The sequence below is a fragment of the Pteropus alecto genome, unplaced genomic scaffold, assembly GCF_000325575.1.
Source record: "Pteropus alecto unplaced genomic scaffold, ASM32557v1 scaffold42, whole genome shotgun sequence".
NCBI classification, from domain to species: domain Eukaryota; kingdom Metazoa; phylum Chordata; class Mammalia; order Chiroptera; family Pteropodidae; genus Pteropus; species Pteropus alecto.
In genome coordinates this window covers 15,973,846-15,996,278 of record NW_006434825.1, presented here as the reverse complement: position 1 = coordinate 15,996,278, position 22,433 = coordinate 15,973,846, and the positions used below count along the sequence as shown (strand labels likewise).

Genomic DNA, 22,433 nt, shown 5'->3' with positions numbered 1-22,433 from the left:
AGCTCGTGGCTGCTACCCTGGGTGGAGCGAGCTGCTGTGTGCTGGGTGCTGCGCATGCTCAGTGGGGAGCTGGGACTCTGGGAACCTGGGCCCGCCCTAAAGGGCACACCGCACGGCGCGCCCAGCTCCTGAGCTGCTGGCCTGGAGCCTAAAATGGGGCGCCCTCTGCCCTAGCTTACCTGACTCGAGGAGAAGAGGAGGAGCTCACTTACACTTTCAAATGCATTTCTGCATTGATTCCAAAAAGTCTAGACTAGTCACTCTTGGGGCTTCTGAGTTATTTCAAGGTGTCTGCAGAACCCCATTTTCGGTGAGTATTTTCTCATAAAGCATCTCACAGTGGATGTTATACATATACGTATTACAATTTCCAAATGCACGGTGCTACTGCGACTATTAAAATACCAATATATTGAGTAATGCTTCTGATACCACAATAATGATAAATTCCAGCGGTTCTCTCTGGGAGGCAGCACCTTATTTCTATAATGTCTAATTCTTTATAGCACTCTTATGTCACATCTCTAATCAAATCAGAAGGAAAGTAAATCTAAAAAAAAAGTCTCTGACTTCAAATTTGTTTTAAGATTGTTCTAACTTTTTTTTTCCAATCAGCAGATGCTAAAAGTTGGGAAGCACTGGTTTCTAGATCTTTCCGCTTGCCTTATGTACATAGGGCAGCCAGCTATATACCAGGAGACCTGTACTATCACCGATAACACCACGGCCCTCGGCATCAGTGTAGAAGCCTATTCCCACGGCAATGCCTATCTGGGGTTCCTGTGTCAGCTGAGTTAGGGAGGCCAACACACAAAGCTTCTGCAGCTCTCCATCTATGATTAATAAAAGTTAAATCATAGGCTTTGGAGTCAGACAGACTGAGCTTGAACTCCAATCTGGTCACTAATTAGCTGAATGAGTTTGGGCAAGAAGTTAACCTCTCTGGGTCTGTTTCCTCATTTGTAAAATGGGGATAATAACAAGGTTCCTGTAACAGTAATTGTAACTAGAATGTACGAAGCGCTTTCTGTGGGCCAGGCCCTGTTCTATACTCTTTACATAGTTCAGTTCATTGAAGCTCTAGACCCCTATGAAGTCGATACTATCATCACACCCAACTTACAGATAAGGAAGCTGAGACAGGAAGAGATTAAGCTACTTGCCCAGGGCCACACAGCCAGGTGTGGTGGGGTCAGGACACAGGTCCAGAAAGTGGGATTCTACTAGAGAATGCACGAGAGGTGAGGACAGTGCATATAAGCAGCACCAGAGAGAGAGAAACGGAGGGAGGGAGAGAGTGGAGGGGTAGAGGAAGGAAGAGGGTGAGCGACAGAGAGGGAGAGAGGGAGAGAGGGAGGAAGGGAAAGGAGGGGAGAAGGGGAGGGAAGGAGAGGAGGGAGGGGAGAGGTGGAGACTATTCCTCCTAACCCTTTCTTACCCGAGAGCATGCGTCCTCCATTCCTCTTGCCACTCCTTCCCAGGGAGTCTCGCTTTCAACACCCTGGAGGGTGGAAAAACCCAGACTCCTCCAACTGGAACCCCACCTTGGATGTCACCCCAGGCCTTCAGGGATCTTGTCACCCCCTGCTTATTCAGTAGTCACCCCTGTGGCTACTGTTAACCTGGGGCCACCTGGAGCTCCCTTGACGTCTGGGAAAGAAGAGGGAAGAGAGAGGGAGAAGCAGCTGATGCTCCTGGGTTTAGTCAGTTATTCTCTCTGTGTTGAGGTCCAAGTGAGGAATTAGAAAGAAAAACCTGGGATGCAAGGATTAGCTCTGAGATCCCTGAACCCCTGAAAGCATATTCTGAATTTTGTTGTATATTTGCATTTTTCTAGGACGAGCGTCCACAGCTCTCATCAGACTCTCCAAGGGTCAGAGACCACCAAGAGGCTCAGAAGCCTCACCATTGCTGGTACTTTTCTGCCAGGGAGGGACGCTTTTCTGCGATCAGAGGAGCCCCAATCCAGCTGTTGCCCTTGACTGGCCTGAACTGAGTGTAACTGGCAACTGTAGGCAGTGCCCTGAGCAAGCAGCACACCTGGAAATTGCAGAGTGGGCTTTCTTTCTTGGTGACCCTGGAAGATGCCATCCTGCCCAAGCTCAGTCCTCTTCTGGCGGCACCAACTAAAGGAAGCCGGCGCCCCGTCCCACTGTCCTCAGCTGCCACCTCCAGTGGGTAGAGGACCCCACTCAGTTATGTCCGGATCTCTGCCTCCTCCTGGACCTCCCCCACCTCCCACTGCCACTGCCACGGAGCAGGACAATCCCCCGTAGCCTAGATTATGGTGACGAGTCTGCAACAGGCTTTTCCACTGCGGATTCTGTCCCCCTCCCTTCACCATCCTCTCCAGGGCTGCCAGAGGGTCTTCTAAATCACAGGTCTGCTCTGTCACTCCCGCCTGTAACGCCGGCTCTCACAGCCTTTAGAACAGAAGCACATCCCTGAAGGACATACCAGTCTCCCTGCATCTCTGTCCAGACCTCTCCCCAGGTTCCAGATTCCACTACTCAAACCTGCCCCCTTAACTGCTCTTAGGAACTTCAAATAGAGCTCCTGACCGGCCCACTCACACGCCTGTCCCTTTCCACCCCAGCCTGGGAAATGATACCGGGACATCCTGACTTGGCTCAAGCCAAAAATCTAGAAATTATTTTTTCCTTCATTTCTCTCCTTTTATTCCATCCTATTCATCGGCAAATCATCAACTGTATTTTCAAAACAGATCTCAAATCTATTCGGCTTCCTCCCTATTTTGCCACCTCTTCAATCTGAACCTCCATCCCTTCTTATTGATCTTAATCCACCTGAGTCTCTCCTAAATCTGTTTTCTGCACAGCGGCCCCCTGATTTCCTGTCCCTCCTCAGCTCTAAAATGGAGATACTGACCCCGTGAGATTTAAACATTAACAAGATCTAATGAAGCGACACAAAGTACCTGGTACAGCAAGGGCCTAGCAAGCACCCGCCTGCTGAGTATTCATCACTGTCGGCCACTATTCCAGCCTCGGCTCAGGCACCATCGCCTGTCCCAACGCTTCTGAGTCTCCCATCACAGCAATCACTACCCTTTCCAGTAACTTTCTGGTTACTTCTCTGCCTCTCCACTACGGAACCTCAAGGTCAGGGATGACGTCTTTATCTTGTGTAGGGTTGACCACGGGCAGGTGGTCTGGAGTGTGTGACAACTGGAAACGTTTAAGTGACCGTTTACTGGCTTGCTCGAACAATTTGCGAGTGGTCCTAGGAGTAATCCATTCTAATCAGTACTTGCATACTTTGAAAACATGTACAGGGCTTAGAGATAAGAATAAATTTAAAAAACAATATAAAAGGAGGGAAGATCCTAAGGGTCTGGGGAGAAGAGAGCCTCTTGGGGTTGAGTGTATTTTCCTTTCACGAGTGACTGGTTCCCCAGGGGGTTCAAAACAAGAAACTCCTTGTTGGAGAGCTGCCATCCACTGCAGCCCCACAGGTGCCGATTCTGCCCAAAGAAAAAGCAATGTGGGCCAAGTTCAGGGCCCAGACAAGGACAGCATGATGACGATTCCCTCCCAAGGGAAATGCCATCACTTTGCACAGCATGGAGGGGGCTGGCAAGGAAAGGAATTATTTCGATGCTTGGCCTGCACTGCCCCGCTGTGGATGGCTGCGCTATTACAGCCGACCTGGGCGCCAGGGAGAGAGAGGACAGTTTCAGCTGCCAAAACAAAGTCCTCGCACTCTCCGCTCAATTCATTACTGCCCGTAACCAGGACTGTCCTCGAACAGCCTTCACCTTGAGAGTCTTGTCAGCCCACGTCATCCTGGACAAGCAAAAGGTGCCGGGAAAAGGTGTCTGTAATTACGTCTCACTGTAGTAATCATGTTAGACTTTTACAATTTGTATTTACTGACCTCCAGTAGCTTATGACCCCTCCAATCCCGCACGCCCCAAAGGCAAGGTGGGCTTGCTCAGGGTCCCTCAGATCCTCTCATCAGGCATCTCCTGTGACCCCAAGCAGCGTTCGCCTCAGGTCTTTGCTGCTGTTTCCTGTACCCCCTGGAAAGATCTAGGCTGCTGGCTCACCACAAACACCTCTGGCCAGACCGAACCACTTACCTGGCTGGAGAGGAGACACTAACGCCACTGCTGAAGCTGGAGTCACAAGCACCATCAGGGCCTCCTGGGGAGAGTAAGAGGAATAACGCATCACGCTAAAGGCTGGTGGGGTCTTTTGAATGAACAAGATGCCCGTTATAAAAACACAACGAACTGGTCCCCCGCACCTTGATTCCGGTCCTTGAAAAGAAATGTGGTTTTGGAGCCCTGAGGACCCGATGCCTACTCATTCCCCAAAGCTTTTGGGATAGTAAGTTTTTAGGCACGGTGATCTCACAAGGAGGGACACTGATGCCGAACACATCTGGGAAATCTCAGAAGGGACTGTGGAGCCAAGGGCAATGGATGTTAAAAATGACTTCTGGGATATTCAACATCATTAGCCGTCAGGGTAATCGAAATCAAATCTGCAATGAGATACCATTTCGCACCCACTAGGATAGCGGAAATAAAAAAGACATAATAATAACAAGAGGAGGTGAGGATGTGGAGAAACTGGGAGCCTTAGACATTGCTGGTGGGATTGTAAAATGGTGCACTTGCTGTTGAAAACAGTCTGGCAGTTCCCGAAAAGGCTAAATAGAATTACCAGATGATCCAGCAATTCCACTTCCAGGCGTATACCCAAGAGAAAGGAAAACTTATGTCTGCACCAAAACTTGTACAGCATGTTCACAGTGGCATTATTTACAATACTAAAAAGTGTACACATCCAAATCTATCAACCGATGAATGGATAAACAAATGTTACGGCCATACGGTGCACTGTTATTTGGCCATAAAAAGGAACGATGGACTGATACGTGCTACAACAGGGATGAATCTGGAAATCATCGAGCTAAAGGAAAGAAACCAGTTGCAAAGGATTTCATATTGTAGGATTCCATTTATATGGAATGTCCAGAATAGGCAGATCTATAGAGATATAAAGAAGGTGAGAGGTTGCTGAGGGCTAGAAGAGATGGCTATTTTCTTAAGGTAAAAAAAAAAACCAAAACTTTTTATTTTGGAAATTTAGATTTACAGAAAAGTTGCAAAAACAATAGACTTCTCTGTATATCCTTTGTTCATCTGCCCTGATGTTAACATTACAGAGACCCACTGTTCAATTCTCAAGCCAGGGAAGTAGCACTGGTGTAATGCCGTTAACCAAACCGCAAACTTAATTTGAATTTGACCATTTTTCCGCACGTCCTGTGTTTCAGGATTGACACTGGGACTTCACATTGCATCTAGCTGTCCTGTCTGTGACAGTTCCTCGATTCTTCTGTATCTTTCCTGAACTTTATACTTTTTAAGCCCTGGTCAGTCGCTGTGTAGAATGTCTCGATTTGGGTTTGTCTCATGTTTTCTCACGAGTAGGTTGAGGTTATGCATTTTTGGAAGAATATCACCACCGAAGTGATGCGCCTTCTCCGTGCACAGTATCAGGGGAATTCGATGCCTCTTTGTCTCATTACTGGTGACGTCAGTCAGCCTCATCACCTGATTATGGTAGTGTCTGCTGGATTTCTACCCTACGAAGCGACTCTTTTTCTTTTTGTAGTTAATATCTTAGGGAAGATACTTGAGATTAGACAAATATCCGTTTTTTCCTCAAACATGCCCTCACTAATTTTAGCACCCATCAGTGGGTCCTGCCTACAACAAGTATTAATTATTGTGGTGTGTGCCTACTGGTAATTTTCTATTTTCTTTTTTCCTTTTACATTTACTAACTAGATTCTTCTATAAGGAAGAGCTGTCTCTTCCCCACCATTTATCGAATTATCTACCCATCCATTCATTTATATCATTATGGATCCACAGATATTTATTTATTCTGTGGGTTACAAATTAAAACTATCATTATTTATATAGTTGCTCAAATGGCACCAGCCTTGGCCTCTTAAAAAAGTTAAAAATTATACAAGGAAAACATTTTCTTATTCTAAAAACTCTAAAAAAAAAACCCAAACCAAATCCCCTTTTCTCCTTAACCTCTGATCTCACTTCGCTCTATGTGCTGGTAACTACCAGTTAGGCCAGTGCCCTCTTGTCTTTGCGAATCCTACTTTCTGTTTTGCAAACATAAATGGAATCAGAGAGTATCTTTGGTTCCTTGCTTTTCTTCCCTTTGTACTACGTCTTAGGGCAGTGCTATTCCAAGTGTGGAGCATGGAGCTTCCCCACCAACATGCTAGTAAGGGGACCTTTATTTCCACGTTGAGCTGCCGCCTGTCACCTTGAGTCCCAGAGACCCTTCGGGGAATGGGCACAGCTTGGTGGGGGCAGAAAGAGCTGTGGGTGCCAGCTGGGTCTGCTGAGCAGCCCCATGTCCGCTGGAACAGGCCTGGGGAAAGGGGAGGAAGACATGTGGGGGAGCCTGGGCAGGCCGGTCTGGACCAGCAGCTAGGGGTCCATGCCCCCGGTGGGCTCCCGCCCTCTAGTTTTTCAGAAACACACACATTCATAGATGAAATAAGGCGATGTCGAAAATTAGCTTCAAATTAATTTCGACTGTTTCCTAATTTCACTTACATCTCCCCCATGCTTCCTTGTTCCGCTCCAGGATCCCATGTACACTGGGCTGCCGAGTGGAGGGATCAGGCATCTGATACTTTAATAGATAATGCCAAGTTGCCCTGCAGGGAGGCGCTACCAATATATACTGAAGAACGGAGGCACAGTCATCCCCTTAAAGTCTCCAAAGGGATATTAGTAATCTTTCACATGTTTGCCAAGTTGATGAATAAAAATCATACATTGTTTTCCTTTGCAATTCTCAGATTCCCAGTCAAGCTGAGCATCACTGGTTGCTCTTTTGCATGAATTCCCTCTTTAGAGCATCGCGGTCTACACGGCGCTGAACAGAGATTCTGGGGCCCCTGGGCCCGGGTATGAGCCCTGACTCCCCTACTTACTAGCTGTGTGACCCCTGGGCAGGTTACCTGACTTCAACTCTACTTCCTCCCCACTATGGGGGGGGTCACGATAGTGCCGACCCTCTCACCACAGGCTTGTTATGGCAATAAATGAGCTACCATTTGTTAGGTGTTTAAAACAAAGCACCTTACCTACAACTATGTTTATTTCCTAAGGAAAAATTCTTTTGATATGTGCTGCTAAATATACTGACCAGACAATGTATTTAATTTGTTTATTCTTTGCCAGTAGGAATGTCTGTTTTTTTCCAAAATCTCTACTCCTTTTATAATCAGAATTAATGACGTGAGTGGGGCGAGGGGAGAGTGGAAGCTAAAAAGAAAGAAAAGCTCCCGTTCAAATAACCTCCACGAAGCCCGGCCTGGTGGCCTGAGCCTCTGTGACCACACCCAGTGTCACGTGATCACTCATCCGGATATCCCTGCCTGAGCTGCTCGCTGGCAGGTCCTGGGTCTGATTCATCTGCACCTGCGGTGTCCACAGAAGCTGCTGATATGCCCGGTCCCATCGAAGCTTTGCAAATAGATGGAGTCTACTACGTGTTCACTGATAGGTCACCGGCCCTCCACTGGAGACCCTACTTGTAGCTCTGCTCCTCACCTGCCACAAGAACTTCCATCCCTGACCCTCTTTGATTCCTGGACAGTGCTGGTGAGAAAAACAAGGGAGCAAAAGCCCTGCCCCTGAGAATCTTGCTAAACAGATGAGTATCTTATAAACATCTATTAAAACAACTTGACACTAAAGCACCTGTACTGAGGCAGGCCTATGCCATGCAATAAGAGCTTTACGTCACAAATCTTGTTTGAAACTCACAACCACACTAAGAGGTATTATTATTGCTGCCCTATTTAACAAATAAGGAACCTCAGGCTTAGAAAGGCCATGTGGCTTGTCCAAGAGCAAAAGGTATGAAGTTAGCAGGGCCAGGACTCACAGGCAGGTGGTTTTGACCCCAGGATCTAGGCCACGACACCTGGGACAATCAGGGAATGTCACAGAGAGGAACAGGAAGGACATACGGCGTGCTGCAGGAACTCAGAGTCAGACAAAGGACACTGCGCTGTGGACCCCCACAAGTAGCAGGGCTGAGTGAGGGTCAGAATAAGCGGAGAGCGGTGAGCAGCACGGCACAAATGCGCATCGGCCTTGTCTGGAGCCCCGTGTGACAGTCAAGGGGGAAGCACCCGTGTGTGGGAGCGTGTGCTCGTGCAAAGAGGGCATGGCTGACCAGCCTCCTCACAGGTCTGGCCCACAGGTGCGGGTGAAGAACGTCTGTGTTGTGGGGTGCAGCAACACAGGCAAGTAGCAGGGCTGAGTGAGGGTCAGAATAAGCGGAAAGGGGCAAGCAGCACGGCACAAATGCGCATCGACCGTGTCTGGAGCCCCGTGTGACAGTCAAGGGGGAAGCGCTCGTGTGTGTGAGTGTGTGCTCGTGCAAAGAGGGCATGGCTGACTAGCCTCCTTGTAGGTCTGGCCCACAGGTGCGGGTGAAGAACATCTGTGTTGTGGGGTGCAGCAACATAGGTTGAATCGCGGAGGGAGACGCTAGGTGAGGGAGAGCAGGCAGGAGGCGCCTGCCTTCGCCAGGTGGACCTGGGCTGGAAGAGTGGAACAGAGTAATGATAAGAGTAAGCAGGAGAGGCTGGGACGAATCTGTCGACTGACTAGCTAAATCATCACTCTCTTGGCTTGCTGGCACCTTTTCCTGGCACTCTGGTAAAGTGGTAGTTAGGTATAAGCTGAGCGGGTCTGGAGTAGATGTGGAGCCCCCAAATTAGCTGTTGCCATCTCTGGGAACTACTATAAAGTGAGCTTTGTGTCTGCTGAAATGCTGTTTATGAGGCAATAAAATCTGGAGCCAAGCTGCCTGCATGTATCTTGGTTTAGGATAAGATTCTCCTGAGCTGGGAGCTGTTTCAAGGAAGCTAAAAAAGACTATCTAAAAAGTTAAGTAAATGTAGGCATAAAAAATAAAAAAAAAGGAACTGTAAGCTAACAAGGTCCTTGCAATCTGTGAGGTCGACCAAGGGTTGCCTCACCTAAAAAAAAAAAAAAGTTAAGTAAATACACTAGCGTGGCCAGGAATAGAACCCAGGCCTCCCAGGTGGCAGGTGAGAATTCCACCATGGAACCACCAATGCTCCAGCTGGTTTTCAGCAGTTGCCTTGATCGACAGAATACAGCAGTTCCTTTCCAGAGGGCCTGATGTGCTGCCACATAAGCAGAAAGAATGGGGCAGGGGCTGTCAGGTTCCGCTATGGAGGAAGAGGCTCTAACTTTTCTTAAAAAAATTGAGATATAATTCATATAACATAAAATTTCCTGACACAAAGTTTACTGTTGTAAAGCATATAAGTGGGTGATTTTTTCCTATATTCACAAAGTTGTGCAAAGAATTATTTAATTCCAGGATATTTCCATCACCCCAAAAAGAAACCAGGTATCTGTTAGCAGTTGGTCCCAACTCCCCTTCCCTCCCGCTCAGCAACCATTATTCTACTTTCTAACTATGGATTAAGAGGCACTAAATTTTTAATTCAGTATAAAATATTCCAAACTTCTACACGTTGTTACTTGTCAAGCCAAAAACAAAGCAAAAGCAACCCAACCCTGCCCCCAGCAAAAAGACCTATCACTCAAGCAAAAAAAGCAGAAATGTGAAGTTATATAAGTTGTATGATCTCAAATACAGATATACTGGAAAAAATTTGCCGAAACTATAATACTGATTGCCTCTTGTGGGAATAGTCTTGTTCTTTATATATTTTTCTCTTTCTAAATTTTCTAAAATGAGAATCAAAAAATAAAAAGATAAAATACTCATATATCAGTGAAAGTTAGCAAAATATGTCTATGTCCAAGATTCTTCTAGTACCTCCTAGTAAGAAAGCTCCAACCTTGGGAGGCCCCCACTAACTTATTTCCCAAATTTTCTTTTTTCAAGGAGTTGCCAAAAAGGTTCCAGCTGCTGCATTGGCCGGGAATCGAACCCGGGCCTCCCGCGTGGCAGGCGAGAATTCTACCACTGAACCACCAATGCTCCAGCTGAGTGCTGTTCTGCCTCCAGCTGTTTTGCTGCTCAGGCTCACAGTGGTGATGGCACAACCGTAACCAGACACCGAAACGATCCAGCATGCCAAACCCATGGGAGGAGACCTGTGGGGCATGTGTGCCTGACACTCTGCTCAGATGTTCAAAAGAAAAGCCTAAGACGGCAATGGGAGAAAATGCTTTAGAAATTCTTCCAGCTCCTGGGGTAAAGTTCCAGACCTTAGCCTGTTAGTCTTGAAGATCTGAGTAGGTTCTGTATCAATGCACTCTCTGACTTAACTGCAAAGGAGCACATCACCCCAATATTGGTCAGTGATGTCTCAATGAGGACAGAGGTGCAAAAGATGAAAACAGAAAGAGTCAGAGATGTAGGTAACATTTAGAGAGTCAAACTCTAATCAGCATAAAAGTGGTTTTCTTCCCGTTACAGATAAATCAGACAATAAGGAGTCTGAAAGGAGAGTAGAGCCATTTCATAATCTAAAGACACTTGATTTTGACAGCAGGATTCCCAAGGACTAATAAACTGCCGCTGGAGCTTTCTTAATCCTCCCTTCCTGAGAATGGCTGGCATAGTAAAGCCAGCCAGCTTCTGGGTGGCTGGATGTCTATGGCCAAGATTCAAGTGAATTCTGGAACCTATAATCTTGCTGTGCTCCAAAGCTTCCTATACTGAAAACAACCATTTCTTGTAAGTTAGGTCAGAAAAAGATTAAGAAAAGGAATAGCGGGTCTAATAGCAGTCTCTGCGGCAGTAAGGGGTAAGAGCATGGGTTCTGGAGACAGACTGCCAGGCTTCAAATCCCAGCCCCGCCCCTGAGTGGTTGCCAGATCCTGGTCTGGTGTGCCACCTATTTCCTGTGCTCTTCTATAGGATAATAACAGTCCCTTACTGGGTCGTCATCAGAACTACATTAGTTAACCTGTGGAAAGTAGTCCTTCTGGTTAGTGATCCCAAGTCAGCTATGACCTCTGGTTCCCTGGTGCCCTCCCCGAGACGTGAAAGACAGGAGGCAGAGCCTACTCACCACTGCCTGTCCCCTCCTGCTTTGCTAGCGAGTCATCGGGGTTGGGGTCCGCATGTCTCTGCACCGCTGGCTTCGGCTCGTCAGGTTCATCATCCTCGGGGGTGACGAGCTTCATCAGGCTCTGGTTGCACACGTTGGCCACCTCCTTGATGCCTGAGTCCACTGATGTAAGGAGCAGTCCCACCCACGGGTCTTCCCTAAAACCAAGGCCACTGGCACTGGTCAGGGGCTCAGTCCTTCACAAAAGTACAAGTCTGAACTGAGTCCCCGTCTGCCTGGCACACTGCTGTCCCCTCAAGACGCTCCTGCGCCCTCTTGTAGGGCTCCTTTCTAGTGGACCTCCCACCGACAGAATTTCCCTCACCCAAGGTGGGGCAGTGTGAGCTCAGGAGGTTGGAACTGTGGGACCTGGGAGAGCCACACCAGAATTTTAAGTAACAAGATAAGGTTTGAGGACAGTGGCATTAGCTCTGTGTCTCTGTCACTACCCTGGCAGTCACAGTCTGTGTTCAGCTCCACCTCCAGGGCCTATCTAGAGGTGTGATGGGTCCTAAGGGCGCCCCATCGCCCACTCCAGGGTCCCATGACTTCTCAGGCCCCTTTGAGGCTGTTCTTGTTTTTCTCCCGAGGGAAGGATACTTTTCTTGCGGTCGTCGTAGGCCAGACAGGGCAAGACGGCGGTGAGGATCCCAGAAGAGTAGGGCAGCATCACCCGGCCAGCCAGCTGGATGAACTCGCGCATCCAGCACATGGCTGTCAGTTGGATCAGGTCGTCTGGAAGGAAAAGTGGTGGCTTCTAGGAGGGTCGGCATGAGCAGCTGCAGTGTTTCCACCCTCAGGATGGGTCTGGGGGCACCCGAGGGCTTGCGTCGCTTCTCGCCTCATCAATGCTCTCTCGCCCTTGCTATTTGTCTCCCAAAGGTACATACAGTGTCAGGCTGGAGCAGAACAACAGTCCGTGGCAGACTGTAAGAGCAGCCATGATTCCCTACCCCTCCCTGCGTCCAAGTCCTCTGCAACGGGGCTCTGCAGCTCCTCTCATCATGGGGTGAAGTCTATTTTCTCACTTCTTGACCTTGGCCTGGCCCTGCCACTTTGGCCACCAGAAGGTGGTAGAAGTAATGGTGTTCCTGGTTCAAGCCTAGACCTACTGTGTCTCTTGGGACCTTGCTGATGCATATGAATGCACCTGGGCTGGCCTGCTGATAAGACACATGGACCAATTGTCCCTGTTGCCCCAGGTGATTGATGCATATGAATGCACCTGGGCTGGCCTGCTGATGATAACACACATGGACCAATTGTCCCTGTTGCCCCAGGTGACAGCCGGCCAACTGCCAAACATGAGCGAGGCCATCCTAGACCATCCAGCTTCAGGAGACCCCACAGTTGACCGTAGTGTGTGATCAAGCCCAGCCAAGCCTGGCCCAGCTGACCCGCAGACTCATGACCAATAGTAAGCGACTACTGTGTCAAGCAATTACGTTTTGAGGTGGTTGGATACTCAACACAAGTTAATGGATACACAATCTCAACCTCCAAGCATTTCAATTCACAGTGCAAATACTGGGCTTGCCGCCACCAAGACGGTCTCCAGATCTTACTCCCCTCCAGGGTCATACCAAGTAAAAAGGCTTCCACGATAAAAGAGATTCTGAATCTCTCTCACACAAGAACCCACCACTCCATTGCTCCAGGTTCCAGTGTCACACTGGTTCACACTCCTACTAGGACTCCTCCAGAGACAGAAAGGAGCTTCTGAGGAGGTGGCAGTGGCCATGGAGTCTTTACACACTCACCCGTGGTCTGACAGTGGATCACCAGGATGTTGGCCATCTCAGCAAACTTAACACTGGAAGGGTTCTTCTTAATTTCTTTCAAGAATTCGCCAAGGACCACCTCACACCTGTCAATGAGAGAAGAAGGCAAATAGCATATGTCAGCCAGGGCTGAAGGAGCCTCTATCAGTGCCCATTTTTGCTCTGGGGCAGCCACCCAAAGGCGGACCACACTTTGAACTGTCAGATGACATGTTTCAGAGGCTGGGGGCTGATGAGCTCTTAGCTCCTCATAGCCGGAAGCATGTGAGCCAGGAAGAAAAGGGGGAACTTCTCGTTCTCCTGCTGCTGCCCGTCTGTCGGTGTGGGGCATGTGTGCGCACTGCAGGGCCCTGGACGGTGGCAGCTGCCTACCCCTTCTATCTACTCACATTTTCCGAATTTCTTTGCCATTGTCACCCAGGATCTGGAAGAGTCCATCCAGGATCTCTGGCAAATAATCCAGCAGGTTAATGTCTGGCACAGACTCCAGAACCAGGATCTGACCCAGGGGAAGAAACCAGGAGAGAAAGTTACACCAGCCTGAGAACCTTTGTCTCTTCACCAATCCTTTGGGACTGGGCAGTGGGAAGGGGGACCTGCTGAGGCAGCGTTTTATGGTGCTGCGGGTGTCCCATGGCAAGAGGGGTGCTAGCAGCTATTGCTAGTGCAGAGGAATAGTAATTTAACTGCAGGAAATTGAGATACCTAGGGCAAAAGCAGTACATGGGAAAGGACAGACAAGGTAAGAAGAGGTGTGACTGCCAGAAGTAGCACTATTGGCTTCAAAAGGGAATTGGGTTTCCCAGGAAAAAGAAAGAATTGAATCCTCGTCAGGCGCAGGTATAATGGGTCTGGGGGCCGAGCTGAACAAATGTGTTTTCAGATTATCTGGAGTCACTGGCTTCAGAGGGATAACAGTGAGGCTTCTCTGCAGCCACAGGATCTGCCCGGGGTGTGTCAGAGAGCAGCTGTCACTAAACCAGAGGCTCATCACGGCTGGGAAACGTGTGGGGCCAAGTCCTCACCCAGGAGATGATGAACTGCCGGGCGTACTGGTTGTTGGAGTAAATCCTCTCCCGCAACAAGGGAATGAAGCCCACCAGGTCAAACTTGTTGCTCTCCGTCACGATGTCCTGCGAATCAAAGGCACGTGAACTGCTGAGTGACAGCTAGTGACCAGGGGCTGCCTGACCTGGCTTAAGTACTGGTTCAGGGCTGGCTCTGGGAGTCAGGCAGTCAGAGAAAAATGGCAGAGCCTAAGCCAGGCAGGAGAGGTCCTCAGAGCATCCACTGTCTCCCAGGCCAGAGGATAAGCAAAACTGATTCCATTCAAAGCAGGAATCAAAGCCAAGAGAACTAATCAAATGAGTAATCTTGTGTCTCTGCGATCTGGATTGAATACCCTTGTGAGCTCAGCATAAGCAGTCTCCTGTCGGGGGCAAGGTGGCGTGGGAGGCCACAGGCAGTCTCCTCTGCCCTGGGTGGGGGTGGCACAAGGTATGTACAGGGGTGATAGAACAGTCCTGCATTTTGATTGTGCTGCTGCTATATACTATATACTCGTCACAGAACTGTCCGCCAAAGAGTCAATTTTATTGTGGGTAAATGGAAAATTTTAAATAAACAAATTACAAAGAGCATCCCCAATGACAGAATTTATAAACTGTACGGACAGATGCAAGAAACAGATTCTAAAAAGAAAAGTGGGGACCAAGTACAAATACCTTTAAAAGGCGGTCTAGGAGCTCAGATCCACTTTTCACATTGGGGTCTGGGTCAGCAGCCAACTACGAGACACATAGAGGGAGAGAGATGGTCAAGGTCAAGATTCAAGACAAGGAATCTACTGAAAACCCACAGCCAAGGCTCTGGTGCAGCTTGGAACACTGAATGCACACTTCTTTCAGTAAATAAGTCGAAGGAAGGTAGGGAAGTGGGGGTGGGCAAAATGGAACCTGGCCAAGAAGTGAGATGTAGTGGACTTCCCTATTCTGGTCAGGGACCTCTGGGACCCGCTGGGGGCCCTGTGACCTGCTGCCACCGGGTCGGATAGTTACATATCACTGGCCTTCCTCAGGGGTTTCCAATCTTAGAATGCTGGTCCTCTCTCCACTCCTGAAGGAGGGGACCAAGGCAGCTGTGACGCTGATACTCTAGAAACAACTGTGGCAATGAGCAGGGCAATAGAGCTTCAGGAGGCTCGGTGCCTGGGCAGGGAGCTACAAGGAGCTGAGAGAGGAGCCGAGGCAGGTGCTAGGGACTCCAAAGCCTTTCTAAGGGGAGTTTCTTTCAGATCTTACGGGCTAATGCTCTCCTCGCAGGGGAAATACGGTCTGTATATGGCTTTACTATCTTGACCTTCTACAAGGGAGGTTAGTGTGTTTCAAACTGTTAGTTTTTTCCCTCCAATTTGTGGTAGACTGATACTTTCCTAAAATGCAATGAGGATAAATTAATAGAGAAATGGAAAAAAATGTAAATATAAGCCCATTAAAAAAAATGATTAGATTGAACAGACAACCGGTGCCCCTGGCAGCCGTGTGTTTATCGGCCTGTCTGCATCTAGGAAAAGGGACCCAAGCACTCGAGGTCCTGGAAGGTCAAGTTAGGTGGTGGAGTGAGCTCAGCCCCGCTACGGTGAGGAGTGGTCACCTTACTCAGCCCGTCAAAGAGCACGTTGAAGTGGGGGAGCACGGCGCCCCGGGCCACCTTGACGATGTTGTAGAGGGCCTCACAGGCGTAGTAGCGCAGCCTGCTGTCCGCGTCATTGAAGCAGGCCAGCACCGGCTCGATCAACTCCTTCAGGTAGAGGCCCGAGTCCTGTGGTGGGGCAGGAGGAAAAACAGCTCAAAGGAGGCCAGCCCCCAGCTCCCGGTGCCAGGTGACATCCCAGCTCCCTTGGGAGGCCTGAGGCCTCTGTGTGGGGCTAGGTTTAAAGACCCTTGCAGGCTGGCCTCCTAGGACAGGGGCCACGCCAGGGAACAAGGCTGCAAGACCTTGCTACGTCAGGTGTGGCGACAACAGCAATAAAATATAGGCATGCAACATCCTGCTGGGTCTCAGATCCGAGTCAAGGCCATCGCTGCTGTGTCTGTCCCTCCAGGCCCACCTTGCCCAGTGCGATGGAACAGGCGGCCAGGCCGATGAGGCCCCCTTTCCGGCTGTGGGGGTGCTGAGACAGGGCAAATTCCTGAGACAGAGTCTGGATCACATGCTTGATTTGCACTGTGTTGTTCTGGGCCACGAACTCCCGAACCAGCCTGGAGAGAGAAAGGAGGGGGGCTGTAGGACCAGTGGAATCACGGGACCCCTGCTGCTGGCTCCAGGGCCTGGAGCGGGGAGGAAGATGACTTGTTTGAAAGAGAAGTAGGGATCAGGCATCTCAGGGTAGGCTTCCCAGTTCTGCTGCTGACGGGGAGGCCTGGGCTGGGTCACAGCTGTTTCCCTATTCTGGATCTCAGTTTCCCTTTGCGTACAATGGAATGAGTAACAATGGAACTATCTCAATTCTGAGAAACGGACAGAATTCAAGAGAACAACCTATTGGGGAACAAAAACTACAATGCGTCATCAGTCGATCAGCCATCTTCATTCAACACTCGTTCAACCCTCCATTTGAGCACCTAAGAGGTTCACTAGGTCTGTGTCCTTATTTCCAGGGATGGTGCTGAATCAGGCCCCAGTTCAACGAGCAAGATCCACACACAAGTATGTAATTGCAGCAACAAGGCGCAAGTGACAGAAGCAAGAAAAATGCCATAGACTAATCTCCTCGGGCTGACTGGGAAGTGTCGTTTGAGTCGGATCTTAGAAAGATCAGCAGGCATTTTTCAGGCGAAGAACAAAGAAGGCGGGGCATGGCACGCAGGCACAGGGAAGAGCCTGGCCAAGGAGCTCTGAGAAGACATGGCATATTTAGAGGAGGAGGAGGAGTCTGGTGTGTAGAAGGAATGACTAGAGACAGTTAAAGGAAAAAATCCTGTGAAAGTTTTCCAGTGAGGTAACAGGTACTTCTGGTGGCGGCCTGGAGAGGCTGGGCTGGGTCGGGGGCGCTGGCAGGACCGAAGAAAACGGAAAAAGCCCCGCAGGAGAACACCACAGCTATCAGGGGCAGGAAGGAGGGCCTGATGTATGGCTGAGGCCATGGCAAAGAGCAGGAAGGGCCTGTTGAACAAAAAAACCTTAGAAGCCCAGGTAATGGGGAGAGGAAAGGAAGCACAGATACGCCTGAGGTGTCTACATGGAGAGTGATGCTAACGGGGGAAGGACATCTGAGGGAGGCCATGTCTGGGATCACCCCCGGGATGCTCCCAGGGCAGGCCCTGCCTGGAGTGGTGGAGAGTAAAGGACGGCCCGGTTCTGTCAGGGACCAGTGTCTGTTTTCAGAGCCCAGTGGACAGAGAGGCTGAGACACTCTGCCCTTCGGGAATTTTGACCATCCCATTATCCGGGCATGAGGGGCTGGTACCAGTGCAGCAGATGAAGGTGTGATGAGGGTGGGCTCCAGATTAGGGACTTTTCGCAGCAGTGTGTAGACTCACTGTCTAACTGCTTTGTGTCTATCATGGCCGGTACGCTGCTTGCCTGTTGCATAAATGGAGGTTTCAAGTTGACTTGAAGAATTTTAAGGACAGTCAAGTCCAAAAGGAATCATTTAGTCTGTGTGGTTCTAGGTCAGTGTCAGGAACCTGCTATACTAGAGCTGTTCAAACATAAATGTGCTGCCCTATGAGGCAGTGAGCACTCCTGCAAAAAGGCTGTTCTATGAGGGGTTGGACAGGGTTTGATAAATATTTAATACGGCAAACCACATGGGGTTTCTGTGCCAGGCACTGTGCAAACAGGTGAACAAAACAGGCCTGGCTCCTAAGATGGCAGATGTGGGAGCTAAGACACGCATTTTAGGAAGCAGCTGAACAAATGGCCTGTGATGTGCTTTAATCTTTGACTTTACAGGATGATTCCACCAAGCCCACCCCAGGGGGCTGAGGGCTGTGGACGAACCAAGGGCCTCGGTGCCAGTTCCAAAGGCCCTCACTTCCAAAGTAGCATAATAAGGCCCAGCAAGGATGGTTCTATATAAATCTGTTTGGTTTCCCAAACTGGACAAACCAGCCAGGTGAGGCTCAGCGGCCCAGTCATCTGCCAGGGCTCCTCTTTGAGTATGGACAGATACATGCCCTTCAGAAAAGCAGTGCAGATGAACAGGAAAACAACTGTTGCATTGATGGTTCAGTGGTAGAATTCTTGCCCGCCACGTGGGAAGCCCAGGTTCGATTCCTGGCCAATGCAGTGCTGGCCACTTTGCTTTTTTTCCTGGCAGGATTCCTCCTCACACAGAGATGCTGCTGGAGGAGCCGTCCTGCTATTGCAGCAGCCAAGGGGGCTGTGACTCTCTAACCACAATTCCTTGCTTGGTGAGCTCACAAATAGCAGCTGGGTTCTCCAGAGAGGTACTACTGGCTGCTGGGACCAAGGTCTTCATGCCCTTCACCAGTGGGGGACTCCTGCTGTGTTCCCTCAGCCTTGGCCAGTCTCTAGCAAGAAGTTGGGGCGAAAACTGTAAAATAGCTCAGCACACATGTGAATATGGAATGAGAAGACCCACACAACAGAAGGGAGAGAGTCACCCAAATTCTCAGTGTGCTTTTTGTTACTGAGAAGGAAAAACTTGAGCTATAGTTTCTGTCCTGAAGTCTGAAGGCCAATCAACTACACATTCTTCTGCCTCCTGCTTTCTCCTTCCTGATATGGAACACAAGCTTTGTGTTCTTGCAGCTGTGCTGATGTGGCAGCACAAGAGTCTGGCCTTATATTTTTGAGTCAGCATATAAACAAGGAGGCTCAGGACTGGGATAAAAGGGAGGTGCTCACACAGCTGGAGCATTGGTGGTTCAGTGGTAGAATTCTCGCCTGCCACGCGGGAGGCCCGGGTTCGATTCCCGGCCAATGCAGCTGCTGGAGATATTTTTAATCCTATGAGGTTGGATCTGAGATTTCACACTGCCTGAAGAATTTGTGACTAGTCTGAGAACTGAGGATGACTTGTTTCTAGCTTGAGCTTAAAATACCTTTGATGAAAACTACTGAAGTTTCTTAAATTCCACAAAGATCTAGAACCCGTGTCTCCTTATTCTTGAGGAGTCCAGGATGGGGGAATCACTGAAAGCAGTTGTGCCTCGCACTCCTGCCCGGAAAGCCTGCCTGGGTACTCTGGCTGCCAACAGCACCCCCGGGGAAGCCAGACCATGTTTCTGCTTGGTATGTGTCAGCACCAGGAGCGGGAGTGAGGACATTCACAAAGCCTTAGCAAGGTACCCAAAGAAGATCCAGCCTGCCAGCAGCACAGGCCATCCTGGAGCCACCTCCTCCTCGCCTGTCTCCTGTTCCAGGTCACAAACGGTTCCTGAGCAATTGGAAAGGGCATTCTTCCCAGTTCTAGAGTCAGGCTATGGGATGCACTCCCCATCTGTGAGGGGCTCTCTCCGGCTGTGAGGGGCACTCCCCATCTGTGAGGGGCTCTCTCCGGGGGAAGGGGAGGAAATACGAGAGTATGTAAGGACTTTCATACACAGCAGAGAAAAAAATTCTGGTGAGATGAGTGAAAAATGAGGAGGGGGCAGGCAAGAAAGAGCACGACTAGTATCCTTGGTGGGGAGGGAATCAGGTGTGGCTTCATGAGGGTAAGCATTTGAGAGGGTTCTGAAGGGTTCCGGAAGCGAGGAGATGGGCTGGGGACGGGGGGTCTTTGTGTTCAGCACTCCCCCGACTGCGCAGGCCCAGCAGCACCTTTCTCATTTACTCTGCACCACCTGGGAGGCCTCCCCAAACCCGAATCCTACCAGTGCTCAACTCAGGGAACCCCAGGCCACTGCAAAAATGATGGCCCGTTCAAGTCTTGAGCTTTGGAACCCCAAGTCTCTACTGTCTGCACCCTTGTAATTAGGAGCAGAATAGTCTTCACGTCCAGGAACACAAGACGGACAATGACAAACGATGGTTCGCTCGGGAGAGGAAACCATGAGAACATGTTCTCACCAATACCATTGGCTCGGATAACACTGGCCCTGGCCGGCCCCGTCGGTCAACCCCTGGGCCACAGCAGGAAGAGCTGTCCCATGAATCAAGCCCACGCTCCTTACCTGGCACTCAGGGCAAACAAAGCAGGGCCTTCGGGTCTCTCTAGTCTCTCTGCTCAGCTGCCCGTCATAACTTTCCACTCCAAAGAGACCCACCTTCTCACTGGGCCTGGCTTGGTCTACTCCTTATATACTTCCTGTCTGCCCCACATCCTATTCAGCCTTCAAAATCCAGCTCAAATCCAACCCCCTGCTTTTCCTGACCATCCCAAGAAGTGATCACTCCTCCCTCTGAACACTAAGGATTCAGTGACCCCTCATTCTATACCCAGCAAGGCACTGGCAAATGTCACCAATTCCTTCTCATGTGTACACTTCTATCTCCACAGCTCCTTGATAAAGCCCTTGAGGACAAACTGGTGCCATGATTTTCTGCATCTCTTGTGCCAGCCTTCTCTCTGAGTCTAGTGCTCTGCACAGGGAGTGAGAAATCAGCAAACATCCACCTGGGAATGAATCTGTGACAGCCAGCACGGCAAAAGATGGCACAGGCAAAGGTGAAGCCCCTGCTGTATATTGGCGACATATATTGGAGACCACACTGTCTCCTCTTTCATCTATAGGTTGCAAGCCACAGGTGGCGGGGTCTGCTAAGCTAAATCTAACCTGTTGGGTTAATCGGTATCGTATTTGGATGGTCCTAAGACTCTACTGTTATAATTTAAGTTATCATTACCTGGATTCCAAAATGCACACTGAGAACGGCCCAGGTCACCAGACCTGAAGGACACCTGCCAAGAGGTGAAGGGGTGCTCTAACCCCATCTCCAGGTGTTCCAAAGCAGCCCAAATCAAGAGCACTTGGCCTCCCTGCTTCACAGAGAACATCAGAGGAAAAAGCGCAACTAAAAGAGAGACAGAGTAAGTGATGTGTGAAATCCAGGAGCCTCAATGTCATGCCTAGTCTCTCTTCAAAAGACCACACTGTCTCCTCTTTCATCTATAGGTTGCAAGCCACAGGTGGGGGGTCTGAGGCTGAACTAGTTTTGAAGGTAATATCTGGCCCAGAAACTCTCACGCTCACAAATCCCCGGGACCTCCACTGACGTAAAGGTCACAGGCATCACTGTTCTATGTACCAGAGGAGAGAATCTGCTTCTGCCTGGCTTCCTCTAAAAAGTGTTGAAAACCATGGCGTACAAAGTGTCCTCTAGAGCAGGGGTTACCAACCCCCAGGCTGCACTGCAGAAGATGACAGGTGGGCAAGCGAAACTTCATCTGTATTTGCAGCCACTCCCCAGCACTAGCATCACCACCTCAGCTCTGCCTCAGCTCATCGGGCATTAGATTCTCATAGAAGCACCAGTCCCTGGTGTCAAAAAGGCTGGAGACTGCTGCACTAGAGGTTGCTCAGAGCCCCCACTCTCAACTGGTCAGAGGTGTTGCAAGATGGCAGAAACACCCATTCCTCAGAAGGCACAAATCCCAATGCTGGCCAAGTGTAAGCTTGTGACACCACCCCAACATCACGAAGTGCCACACCGGCTACTCCCTCCCTGATAGGAGAAGGAGCCACAGACAGGACGCATTTGGAATCATCATCAGCCAAAGGGGAATCTGGGACCACTGTTCTAGCAACATAACCACAGCTCCTCATTGGACCTCTTGGCCTCTGGTGACACAGCACAGGGACAATCGCAGACCGCACGAGGACTGGTGAGTTGACCACTTGCTTAGCACACACTATGCTAAATATTTCAGTTATTCCTTGGAACGACCTCTGTCTGTAGTTATTATTATCTCATCTTCCAGATTTGAAACACAGCCTCAGGGAAACTAAGTCCCTTTCCTAAGCATCTGAACCCTGACATACCCACAGCCCATGCCCTTTCAAATGCGGGCCAGCTCCCTTCTCCCATCTTCTTGAGCTACATAAGCTGCAAAGCGAACACACCCGGTTACAGAGGGGACTTCCCTTGAGTAGAACCAAGGCTCCAAGTGCAAGCAGCTTTCTCTGTACATTTCCCCACACCGTTCAGCATTCAGATATCCTGGAAGCATTCCTCTACCACACACAGCAGTACAGATGAGGCACGTACTTCAGATGTTTTGAAATGAAGTTCTAGAGCTGGGCTTCTACTATGAAGGCAGAAAAGAGATAACCATTTGCTGAGCACTTCCTGTATGCCAGGTAATGTGCTGGATGCTTTACATGCATTATCTAATTTAAACCTTCAAACAAACCACTGAGTTAGGTACTACGATGCCCATTTTACAGATGGGGAGACTGAGGCTCGATAACATTCAGAAACACACAAGGTCACACGACTTATAGATGGTAGGCAATGAAATCAAAACTAGGTTTTTCTGACTCCAAGGTCTAAAATCTTACCCATTATGTTACACTATTCCCCTCCTCAAATAAA

The 22,433-nt window shown here is 49.5% G+C and overlaps 1 protein-coding gene and 3 non-coding genes across 4 annotated transcripts in view; 2 read left to right on the top strand and 2 right to left on the bottom strand.

Annotated features, from left to right (window-relative positions):
- VAC14 (Vac14, PIKFYVE complex component) overlaps positions 1–22,433 on the bottom strand; it is a 97,996-nt gene that overhangs the window by 69,584 nt on the left and 5,979 nt on the right. Inside the window, exons 2-10 of the mRNA XM_006909837.3 lie at positions 16,039–16,189; positions 15,582–15,749; positions 14,654–14,716; positions 13,955–14,062; positions 13,319–13,428; positions 12,909–13,015; positions 11,749–11,883; positions 11,110–11,262; positions 4,103–4,166 (exon numbers count right to left, since the gene is read on the bottom strand). Of these exons, the coding sequence (XP_006909899.1) occupies positions 4,103–4,166; positions 11,110–11,262; positions 11,749–11,883; positions 12,909–13,015; positions 13,319–13,428; positions 13,955–14,062; positions 14,654–14,716; positions 15,582–15,749; positions 16,039–16,189 (1,059 nt within the window). The remainder of the gene's footprint in view (positions 1–4,102; positions 4,167–11,109; positions 11,263–11,748; positions 11,884–12,908; positions 13,016–13,318; positions 13,429–13,954; positions 14,063–14,653; positions 14,717–15,581; positions 15,750–16,038; positions 16,190–22,433) is intronic.
- Positions 10,000–10,070, bottom strand: TRNAG-GCC. Its single transcript has one exon. It is a non-coding gene; the product is annotated as a tRNA-Gly (tRNA).
- On the top strand, positions 18,151–18,221 carry TRNAG-GCC. The gene has a single exon. It is a non-coding gene; the product is annotated as a tRNA-Gly (tRNA).
- TRNAG-GCC lies at positions 18,813–18,883 on the top strand. The gene has a single exon. It is a non-coding gene; the product is annotated as a tRNA-Gly (tRNA).